General features: G+C 44.3%; 1 protein-coding gene across 4 annotated transcripts in view; it reads right to left on the bottom strand.

Annotated features, from left to right (window-relative positions):
• ELP6 (elongator acetyltransferase complex subunit 6) overlaps positions 1-12,186 on the bottom strand; it is a 63,232-nt gene that overhangs the window by 41,344 nt on the left and 9,702 nt on the right. For all 4 annotated transcript variants that reach the window (XM_068118918.2, XM_068118919.2, XM_068118920.2 and 1 more), the window contains exons 2-4: positions 10,927-11,038; positions 8,845-8,929; positions 4,691-4,761 (exon numbers count right to left, since the gene is read on the bottom strand). In XM_068118918.2, coding sequence (XP_067975019.1) covers positions 4,691-4,761; positions 8,845-8,929; positions 10,927-11,004 — 234 coding nt within the window. In that variant the 5' untranslated portion in view covers positions 11,005-11,038. The remainder of the gene's footprint in view (positions 1-4,690; positions 4,762-8,844; positions 8,930-10,926; positions 11,039-12,186) is intronic.

The following is a 12,186-nucleotide window of genomic DNA, read 5'->3' as shown; positions in this document are numbered from 1 at the left end:
AAGGCCGGAGAGGAGTCGGTAGAAGACAGAAAGACCACCTACCTGCCTGCGGTGAGTGAGTGAAAGGCCCTCAGAGATAGCTTCATCGCGGGAGATTCCAATGATTTTGAAAGCTTTGGATTCAACAGCGTGAAGCCGAGCCAGGTGTGAGGCAGGAGCACCAGCCCATAGGGGAGAACAGTATTCCATTGAGCTGCGGATGAAAGCCTTGTATGTGGTGAGGAGCTCAGGTGTGCCGAGGAAGGACTTCGCACAACGGAGGATGCCCAGTCGGCGACTGGCTTTGGAGGCCAGCTTGGAAATGTGGTTTTCCCAAGAAAGATCATGGCAGATAGTGAGACCCAAAAGCTTGAGCGACAGAACTTCTTGGAGAGGATTGTTGAGAAAGTAGATGGGAGGGTTGTCCAGTCGATCTTTTCGGAGAGACATAGTAAGAGAGTGAGATTTGTCAGGATTGAAAGACATGTTCCACTTGTTTGACCAGTCTGTGATTTTGTCCAGGTCTTCAGAGTGAGGAGGCTGCAGACTGCCGATCTGAGGGAAGAGGAATGGAGCGGCAGAGAGTGGAGTCATCAGCAAAGACATAGAGAGGATTTTCCAGAGAGTCGGAGAGATCATTGATAAAGACCAGAAAAAGCACAGGGCCCAGCACACTTCCTTGGGGAACTCCAGCCTGAACAGGAAGGGGAGATGAGAGAAATCCATTCAGGGCCACACGTTGACTACGACCAGAGAGGAAGTCCGCAAGCCATGCATGGAGATTTCCATGGATACCATAGGAGGAGAGTTTGGTGAGCAGAGCTGGGTGCCAGACCGTATCAAAGGCCCGTGATATGTCAAGGGAGACAGCTCTGATTTCCTGTTTGGCATTGAGGACCTCCATCCATTGTTGAGACAGCAGAAGCAGCATGTCCAGAGTAGAGTGCCCTGGTCTGAAACCAAATTGATGATCCGAGATCAAGCCATTGGAGAAGAGGAAAGATTTCATATCCGAAGCAATGATGGATTCCATGACTTTGCTGATAATTGGGAGCAGGCTGATTGGTCTGTAGTTGCAAGGATCTGTTTTTGCACCTTTTTTGTGTAAAGCGGTAATGTTAGCTGATTTCCAGGATGCTGGCAGATGACCTTGAGCAAAAGATAGGGTGAAAAGAACAGAGAGAGGGTGAGATAGAGCGGCAGAGCAGGATTTTAGGACCCGTGGGCTGATGCCGTCTGGTCCAGTTGCAGAATCAGAGTAGAGGTTTGACAAAAACTCCTCCACCTTGTCAGGAGAGAAGGACACAGAGTCCAGGAGCAGTTGGGTTGGACTGGGAAAGGTGGGAACAGAGAGAGATGGGTTTGGGACTAAGGATTTTGAGGCAAACACAGAGTTGAGGCATTCGGCTTTGTCACGTGCGATGTCAACTGTGTGGCCATTTGAGGTAAGGGAGGGGATGGAGGGGGAACAAACACCAGAAACGTATTTGACCAGACGCCACCAGGATTTGGAGGAAGGAGACAGGTTTGAGAGTTCAATCTTGAGTGAGGAGAGATAGTGCTTCCTGGCACTCCTGAGGGTAGACACACACTTGTTCCGAGCTTGGTGGAAGGAACTGAGATTGCCTTCAGTTGGATTAGCCTTCCAAGAGGCAAAGGCAAGTTGTTTCAGGGCAACTGCCTCACCACAAGATTCAGTGTACCATGGACGGGAGGAAGGGTAAGACAATTGAAGGCGAGATGGGATAAATCTGTGCATGAGAGAGATCAGTTTGCTTTGGAAGAATTCCCAGGAAGAATTGATGTCAGAGGCAGTGGAGATGGGAGACCAATCCAGACGATTGATGGCTGCTTGAAGACCGTCCCAGTCGGCCTGAGTGAAATGCCAGACTCGCGACGCTGAGGACGCTCTCTGAGAATGGCCAGAGAGATGTCCACTTTGACAAGCACATGATCAGAAGAACCGATTGGAGCAGAAGAAGAGCAGCAGACATTAGCAGGGAAGTTTGTCATAACCAAGTCTAGAAGAGAAGATACTCCATTGGCTGAGATCCGGGTCGGGAAATTGACAGATTGTGTCAATCCCAGTGAGTCACAGAAGTCCTTTGCTGAGGTGCCATGACTGGTGAGAGAGGAACCCACACCCAACCAGGTGGCATGATGACAGTTGAAGTCACCACATATGAGGAAGAGAGATTTGGGATGAGTGGATAGAAGTTGGTCCATGTTGTCAGACAGTGAAATGTAGATGGAGTCATCACTGTTTGGGGGACGGTACAGAACACATATGAACAAAAGGTGGGAGCGGAAAGGAAGCCGTAACCAGAGGTACTCCTGCGGGTGAGGAGGAAAGAGGGCAGTGCAAGGAGAGTGAGGAAGAGAGTTTTTGACAAAGATAGCCACCCCACCACCAGGCCGAGGCTCAGGTCTATCATACCGGAGGAGGGAGTAACCAGGAAGAGATATTAAGGAATCAGAGACATCTTGAAGGAGGAAAGTCTCTGTTAAGCAGATCAAGTCTGGATTGTCAGAAGCAACCTGTATGGAGAGATCAGTCAGGTTTGAGCGAAGGCCCCGGATGTTTGAGGTCCATACCGTTAATGAAGAGAGAGGGGGAGCATCGGGTATAGGACAGGGGAGGGGAGGAGTAGGGTAAGATGAAGGATGAGAGGGGGAGGTAGGGAGAGCAGTTGATAGTGTGTCAGATGTTGCAGAAGAGTTCCAAGAAAGGGAAGGATGAGGAGGATGAAAGGTTTGATGGTGAAGGGATGAGGCACAGTGAGGGGTTGTTTGAGGGGGGGGCAGAGGAAAGTAGAAGGTTTGGGGGGGTGGAGGTATGAGATAGAAGGGAGACGAAGTGGGGAGGAGGCAGCTTGGAGGAGTAGGGGGGAGGAGGGAGAATTGGAGAGGAATGGTATGGGGGGAGAATTGAATGGGAGGGATTGGGGGGGAGTTTTGAAGGGGAGGAGTGAGGGGGGAGTTTAGGAGGGGAGGGGCAAGGGGGGAGTTTTGGAGGGAAGGGGCAAGGGGGAAGTTTAGAAGTGGAGGGGCAAGGGGGGAGTTTAGGAGTGTAGGGGCAAGGGGGGGGGATTTGGAGGGGAGGGGCAAGGGGGGAGTTTAGGAGGGGAAGGGCAAGGGGGGAGATCAGGAGTGGAGGGGCAAGGGGGGAGATTAGGAGGGGAGGGGCAAAGGGGGAGTTTAGGAGGGGAAGGGCAAGGGGGGAGTTCAGGAGTGGAGGGGCAAGGGGGGAGTTTATGAGTGGAGGGGCAAGGGGGTAGTTTAGGAGTGTAGGTGCAAGGGGGGGGATTTGGATGGGAGGGGCAAGAGGGGAGTTTAGAAAGTGGATGATTAATGAAAGACGAACATTGATAACAAATTGGGTTTGTTGTGATTTTCAAGTTAGCAATCCGATTCAGAACGATGGAGGAGGGATGGAATGAATGTGAATTTAGACCATGTAGTGAGGGAGACGTATAAGATATTGAATTTCTTTTTTTTGAAGTGGAATGAGTTGGAGAGGAAATTGAGAAAAGCCTTTTAAATAGGAAGAAAAACAGCGTGTTGTAATATACCACTGAATAAAACACAGAAGGGGAAAGGTTAAACATATTTAAATAATATTTAAACAGAACTGTGAACAATCTTATATGCACAAAAATACCAACGGGGGGAGCGCCGAGAGGGACCACCACGAGTCACGTGAACAGGGCAAACGGTGGATGGCAAGGAGATAATGGGGGCGGGGCGAACAGCACACCTGGACAGAAAATACAGGATGAGACAACAGTAGACGTGGAGAAAATAAAATAAATGTTTTTGTTTTTTTTGTTTTTGGGGGGGGGGGGTGGGGATTTAGAACGTTAGACAGAGTATTATGTTCGGGGTAGAAGGGAAAAAACCAAGAGCCAAGCAAAACACGCTTAAGTTAACAAAACACCGACGGGGGTACAACTACAAGGCCACACACGAGGAGCAGAACACGATTAATTAATTACGAGTTACAGGAAATTCAAACCAAAACTAACTATAATCAAACAATATCGCATGGACGATAAAATAACGAGTTGAAATTTGACAATCTATCTGGGGAAATGGGGGAGAAACACGTGGTCGAAGAACGAACGAACGAATAAGAATGAATAAACGAATGAGCACAGAGAAGGTAATGTCTTTTTTTTTTTTTTTTTGAGTTGAGATTTACATAAGGAAGTAGGCTTTGGGGTGGAAAGACTGGGAAAACAGAGAACGAAAGTTATTGGATCACAAACGACAGACCGCTGAGAGAAAAACAAAGCCTCAAGGTTGTACAGTGTACACTGTACAAGGCCTCAAGACGACACGAATTAACACGATTTTCAATACAGGTATGAAAGATTTGCACCGAAAATCTTTGTCGGGACAATATACGTACATACACCATAAAATAAATACAGTTTTAACGAAAATACAAAATGGGAACAATTACTTTACTTCGATTTCGATGGAGAGCGTGTGGAGCTGCGAAAAAACGAACCCTCGCCAGCAAGACCGGAAACGGAAGTCCAACCATAAAAATAACAGGCTGAATTTTCTGCTTAACAGTGAATTTTTCATACATAGGTGAAGGATAAAAAAAGAATTTGCAATCACAACAGATCTACAGTCATTTCCAGTTTTGAAATTCGAGTTTTGTTTCCCCTTTCTTCAATAATCATTCCAAGTAGAAACTTACCAGCTTCTGTGCAACAGAACAATAGTGACCGAATGACTGAGTCAAAGCCAAGAAGCAAACTTTATAGCCACCTGAAAACACAGTATAGTATATACATTTAAAACAGTATCGAACAAACACGTGCCAAATCTTTCACGCAAGTTATAAACATTGCCAGCACACTTATAGTCTGGTCTGTTAGGGGAAAAATTGTGCAGATTTGTCTACAAGCATGACATTTGGCACACTTGTAGTTTTTGACATGCTGAATTCAAATCTGCCGGAGCCAAAGCCAATTCTCAATGGGAGCGCCATATTTGACACTTCAAAATGGCCGCCACTCAAAAACTGACTTTTCCGTTACTAGCCAACCAAAAGTCACATAATTACAATTAAAAGCACTTTTCTAGGGTTTTGGACCTCACTGATTCTAAATGTGATGTCTGTTTGACAGTAGCCTTGACAGGAAATTTTACATTTTTTTATATTTTATGTTTGACAATTTTTTTAAATTTTAATTTTTTTATTTAAATTTTATTTTTTTAATTTTATTTCAGGTGCCTGTCGTTCTGCTGTGGGAATAGAAGAATAGAATAGAAGAATAGAGAATAGAAGTCCTAGCTGTACTGGTGGTGGATGGCAAGGATGGATGCCATCAACTGGGAGCTTTGCTGTGTCTGCCAAGAAGAAAAGGATGAACGGTTGCAAGCGCCATTGCCCAGCAGATTATTTATAATATCTGCAGTGGTTCACATCATGCCACAAAGTCCAGCAACATCCGTCACAACAAAGAACATGAGACCCCTTTCCCTTTGTACCAGGGCCTCAAGCTGCATGGTGAGGGTTGGCGGAAGAAAGAGATCAATAATGCCAATGCCTTTGGGGTTTCTGTGTCTTACAGTCGTGTCTTGGAGATCAGGCGATCCATGGCACGAGCACACGTCAAACAGTTTGTCCAGGATGGAGTTGTGCTGCCCACAAACATCCGTAGTGGGGTCTTCGTGACCTTTGATGTAGACAACTTGGATAGCAGCAACCAAGGTAACTTCTCCCATGATGAGTTCCATGGGACAGCAATCAGCGTGACAAACCACCTGTCTTCGGACAACCAAGGAGTACAGCGACCCTCTATCGAGCTGGATCCTACAGACACTACTGTACCACAACTTCCTGAATCCTACACAGTGGTTCAGCCAGCTGAATTCTCAAGCAATGATTTGCATGTACCATGTACTCCAGATCTCAATTGTCGGCCATCTCATAATCTGCTACATGGAGCCAAATTCAAGGATGAGTCCTGGATGGCACATGTGTCCACAGTGCTGAAACAGGACACATTGCCAGAAGGTGAAGTCATCACCTGGTCAGGCTACAACTCCCGACTCATGAGTGATGACTCTGTGAAGCCTAAGGCATTGATAGGGGTTCTACCTCTGTTCCCTGACAAAGCAGCCACACCTTCTATGATGAAACATGCAATGCATCTCACAATGCAAGGCACAGAGGCCCTCAACCCTTGTCAAACTCCTGTGCTTGGTGGTGACCAGCCTCTGTATGCCATCGCTAAGCAGCTGCAGTGGTCATTCCCTGACACAATGGGGGAATTTAAGCTGGTCCTGATGATGGGCGCTCTACACATAGAAGGCAAAATGCACCAGATGATTGGTAAGTTGCTGCGGGACTCTGGGTGGAGCAACATTCTTGCTCAGGCCCAGGTCCTCACATCTGGCCGTGCCCAGTCTGTGCTTCATGAGCATCATATAAAGCGCACTCGCTATGCTCACCAGGTCTCTGTCATGGGTCCGTATCTCCTCAGACAGAAGTCATACTCCTATTACTGCTCTGGTGTTGAGGGACCACCTGAGTCTCTAGAGATCTGGGCTCAAAGGTCCAGAACTCACAATCCCATGTTCATGAAATAAAATTTAAAAAATAAAATTTAAATAAAAAAATTAAAATTTAAAAAAATTGTCAAACATAAAATAAAAAAATGTAAAATTTCCTGTCAAGGCTACTGTCAAACAGACATCAGATTTAGAATCAGTGAGGTCCAAAACCCTAGAAAAGTGCTTTTAATTGTAATTATGTGACTTTTGGTTGGCTAGTAACGGAAAAGTCAGTTTTTGAGTGGCGGCCATTTTGAAGTGTCAAATATGGCGCTCCCATTGAGAATTGGCTTTGGCTCCTGGCAGATTTGAATTCCGCAGGTCACAAACTACAAGTGTGCCAAGTTTCATGCTTGTAGACAAATTTGCACAATCCCCCCTTAAAATCCCCCTAACAGACCAGACTATTACTGATTTCCACTGAAATAAAAAAAAATTAACAATATCTTTTTGTTAACGTAGAAACATTGCTTGCTCATATCATTAAAATTGTTATCACAAATATTAACATAAATACATTTACTAACATGGTTACTACATTTATTCACATTCATAATACGTACCTACATTAACATTGCGAACACTTTTATTTAAAAAAAAAAAAACGTTTTTTTGTAGACTTGGTCAAGACCGTTTATTTGGTCTTGGTCTTGGTCAAGACAGTCTTGACCAAGACTTGGTCAAGATGGGAGCGAAAAAAAAACCGTTTATTCATATTTTAATTAGTTATCAACATGATTCGTGCATTTATGAAGGTTGTTAGTTAATTTATCTATATAACATTATTAACGCTAGAAACATTCACTCTGTGGAGGAGTGGCCAGAGGATGTTATTATCCTAGTTATGTTATTATTTTGCAAGAATGTTAATTTTATTGTCACTAGCAAGTTGCCCATTCCCGCACGGGATTCTATACGGGGTAACGATGGAGCCGGAAAAAATGCAAATGGCATCGCTCTGTCAGCGAGCCAGAAAACTGGGAGCAACAACTCACATTTATTGCCACACCCGATGCAATTTAAAAGGGCGTTTGGCTGCCTGCCGCACGGCTCGGTGTATGGGCACACTTGACCGGCGCTATTGTTCGGGTGCTTCAACACGTGGTCCTCTCGGCGACAGACCCCCACCAAAGTGCTCGTGGAGACCAGAGCTGAGTGGCCAAAGACAAACGGGGAATTTTCTTTTTATTTGCTTAATCATTCTCTTGTCTGTTTTGTGCGTCTGAGTGGAGGATCCTCAAATTAGGAAAGTTTTTACCTCACATTCATTTTATTTGGTTTACAATTATTCTTAATAAATTAATCACTGAATTTCATTTGTTTTGTCGTATTTCTGTGGCTGTGGGTTCGAGGAATAAGCCCTGCGGTTCCATCGTACAGGTAAGACCCTGGTTTTCTTCACCCACTTGCGCCAAAAATAATTCCACCAAGTTTCGAACTGCCGCCAAGGAAGTTAACTGTTCGGCTATCTGTCCAAGGCTGGTCTTCATCGGCCATGGACGTGACAGTATTTATTCTCGGCCGCAATAAAAATTTGGGTCCGTAATAGCATAGGGCCTGTAATAAAAATTTGTATTGCTGGCAAAGCCAAAACAAATTGCAAATTAATAGTAGGTTGCTATTATCATTATTGTTGTTGATGGTATTTGTTATTAGAAGCGGTCTTGTAAAAACGCCACAATAACGTGGAACGCCGTTCAAGCTGCTATCTATATACTTTAACATGGCGTTTTTCTAAGGTGGAAAAGGCAATAAAACATGGGAATTCCTCCAGATTTTTGGCAGTCGAGTCGAAAGCAATATTGGCTAAACAAGTGCGAAAACAAGGTGAACTTGTGATAACATTAGGGGTTCTGAAGCATCCATGCAATCACAAAAAGGAAAGGTGGGGTGGGGGGGAAGAGAGGGAGACGGATTGACAGAGGCTTCTGGGATGGAGTGTAGCTCTCTGCAATGATTGACAGGAGGCCTCACAGGTATCACTATGAAGAGCCGCCCGGCCAAGGTGTGGCTGAGAGTATGAAGACGAACAACAGACATTTCCTTCATACTTGTACATCACTGGGGCACCTTCCCGTGGATGTAACAATACATGCCTTAACATTTAGTACAATTGTCGACATTGTCAGTTCATTTAACATTGTTCATACATTTATTACTATTGCTAGTTCATTTTTGTACCAAAATAACGAAGACCGAACGACGTGCACAATTGCCAGTATCTCATTGTTAGCCAAAACTTCCCTCAATACAGCTTGCTGCATTTTTTTACCTGGAATTTAGCTTTACCTCTTATGTATGATGAAATAAAATGATGTATCAGAAATCCACCATCTGTTCCTTTTTCAACCAGTAAATACATCTTCCCATGGACCTAAAAAAAATACAAAAAAACCCACAAAGTTGGTGATGAGTCTGAAAAAAGATTGAGATCAATCAAACAATAAATTGTTTGGAAATGAATTGTTTAGATTACCTGGTTGTCTAATTATCAATAACGTCTCATAAAAAAAACTAGACGGGCACTCGGTAAAGCGCATACCTTCGCCAGGCTGAACAGCTTATGTTTTGCATCCCACTGATAGGCCGGATCTGCATTCGGGCCTGAACCAAAATCGAATCGACTTGTTCTCGTCACCTAACCAATACGTCCACCCTTTTTTGGCCCTTTTTGGCCATATCTCCCAATGGTGAAGAATCACTTTAAAAATTCTACTAGCCAGATCTGGATCCGGATCTTCACCAAAATCTAATACTTTCGTCCTTGTCACATTGTCCGTCAAATTTAAAGCTTCTTCTTCACTTCAACATCTGTCGTGACCAAGGTGATTGGATTCTCGCCGAAACGTCGGCATTACCGACTAACAAGTCCAGCTTTTTAAGCCTCAGTAAACGAAGTCGCCGGAGGCATTATGTTTTCAGGTTATCCGTCCGACCGTCCGTGGTATGTTTTCGTTACCGCGATAACGACATTGGCTGAAGTCAAACTTGGTGCAGGTATGTATAATGCGATAAAGTCGAACCGATTAGATTTTGGGGTCAAGAGGTCAAAAGCCAAACGTCAGAGGTCATGTTAGGTAAAAATACTGTTACCGCGATAACTTGAGAACCAGTGATGGGATTCTGACCAAAGTTGGTACAACTATGTATAATGATGTAAAGGTTAAATGTTTAGAATTTGGGGTCAAGAGGTCAAAGTCTGTAATAGGTCTATAACTTGAGAATGGCTGAAGTGATCTAATTCAAACTTGGTACAAATATGTATAATGATGGAAAGATTAACTGATTATAATTTGGGGTCAAGAGGTCATAGTCTGTAATAGGTATATAACTTGAGAACGGCTGAAGTGATCCAATTCAACCTCGGCACAGGTATGTATAATGATGTAAAGGTCAGGTGATTCGATTTTGGGATCCTGAGGTCAAAGGCCAAAGTTCAGAAGTCATATCAGGTAAAAGTGTGATAACTTGTGAACAGCTGAAGGGATTTAAATTAAAACTTGGTACAGATATGTATAATAATGTAAGCATGAATTGATGAAATTTGGGGTGAAGAGGTCAAGGGTCAGAGGTCATGTCAGGCAAAAATGTGATAACTTGAGAACAGCCGAATGAATTTAAATCAAACTTGGTACAAGTATTATAATGATGTAACAATGTGGGCGGAGGAATATCGGTCGACGTCGTGACGTTGAGGAGTGTCGGTCTAGTTTCAATTGTAAGCTTTTACTGTTTTAATTCGACTGCATGAATTTGGTTTTCATATTGCAGATATCTATTCGTCATGACATTACTCAACATGATTAGATCACCGCTGTATCCAAAGCACTCGGAATCCTTGGCACCTCACACGAAGAAGCAGAGGCACACCGCATGGTGTTCTTTCATTGCAAACAGGTTGGTGGGCCTCCCTCTCACTGGTCTTGAGCGCCACCTGCTCTTTAAACCGCACGTCCTTCCCCAGCCCCTAAATATGATGTTTATACGCCTCTCACCTTTCCTATTCATCCATCCACCTGCTTGTTTTTTTCAGAATATTTCCCTACTGTAAGTATTACTGTTACATTCCGTCACCATATTATTCCTTAAGCCAATACTTTATGCGATTCACTCCCTTGCCCACAAACATGGCAAGTACTCAGATAAAGGTCACGTTGACACTATAGTTGTAACACCAACAGAGCAGTTTGTTGTATGATTGCACATGACAATAAGAAGATCCCTCAGCTTCAATATGTAATGGCTTCGCATAGTTTCCAGGATCCTAAGGTACGTCAGGTGACTATTTCGATTTGACTACGTTGCACATACATTTTGATCTGATCAGTATTCCGAAAACTTTTAAACACTTGGGATATTTGTTTACTCCACCTGGGCTTGGTGAGCAGCGTGCATCAGAACATCATCCAAACCCCGAAGGCCCCCCGTGCCTGGAGGCTGCACAGTCATAATGGTGGTTGGAGGTTTGTGGAAGCGACCATGGCTGTGTGCACAATTCATCACGTGTTATTGTGTTATACTATCAATGGTGTTCATCAGACTGTGATTACAACACGCTATAAAGTCAAAAATGCTTCATTACCGCCAAATCGAGTGGAACACAGGGCACAGCGATTAGGAGGAAGGACACATAGCTCAGGTACACATACAGTCACGTGAAAAAGTAAGTACACCCCATGTAAAGTTTTGACTTTTTCAACATATTTCAGCATACAGCTATTTGATCTTCATTTCAACAATATTGATAGATAAAGGTGATATACAACAACAACAACGTGCATTTTAAGGCCATTTTCCCTGCAAGAGCGGGGGTTAGCCTTGCGGTCCCCATGACAATCTTCTCCATTTTGTCCTATTTTCTGCATCTCTCCTTGTTAACCCCCTTGCCCGCATTTCTTCTTCGACCATCTTTAGCCAAGTCTTTCTCGGTCTTCCCCGTCCTCTACTTCCTTCTACATTCATTTCCATCACTCTTCTCAACCAGTCACTTTCATCCTTCCTCAACACGTGACCAAACCATCTCAACCTGTTTCTCTTCACAGAATCCATCACAGGCGCTATTCCCATCATCTTTCGCAATTCATCATTTGTCTTCCTCTCTCTCAACGATACTCCACACATCCACCGAACCATTCGCATTTCCACCCTTTCCAGCCTTCGTTGCTTGTCTACGTTCATTACCCATGTCTGGCTCCCATAAATCATAACACTTCTCACACATGCAGCATACACCTTTCCCCTCAGCTTCAACGTCACTCCCCTCCTCGTCAGCACGCCAGTCAGTTCCCGAAACATCTTCCATGCACATCTCACTCCAGCAACCGTTGCCGAGTCTGATCCACCTTCTCCATTCAGCATATCTCCGAGGAAGCAAAATGTTTTCACATCTTCCAGCTTCACGCTGTCTCCAAGATCCAACTCAACATTTCCTCCATCTGCAGCTCCCTCTGTGCACACCTTACACTTGAATGTAGCTGCCACACTGGTTAATGACCGTCTCAAACCACTACATTTTTGATGAACCCACTCAGCACACATTGTACATTTAATGGAGTTCACTCTGACACCCTTCCTGCACATAGCACATGGCCACTTCCCAGTTATTTCCACCTCACCACATGCTTTACCACT

The sequence above is a fragment of the Myxine glutinosa genome, chromosome 6, assembly GCF_964187855.1.
Source record: "Myxine glutinosa chromosome 6, kmMyxGlut1.1, whole genome shotgun sequence".
In the NCBI taxonomy this organism is placed as follows: domain Eukaryota; kingdom Metazoa; phylum Chordata; class Myxini; order Myxiniformes; family Myxinidae; genus Myxine; species Myxine glutinosa.
This window is presented reverse-complemented; position numbering and strand designations above follow the sequence as displayed.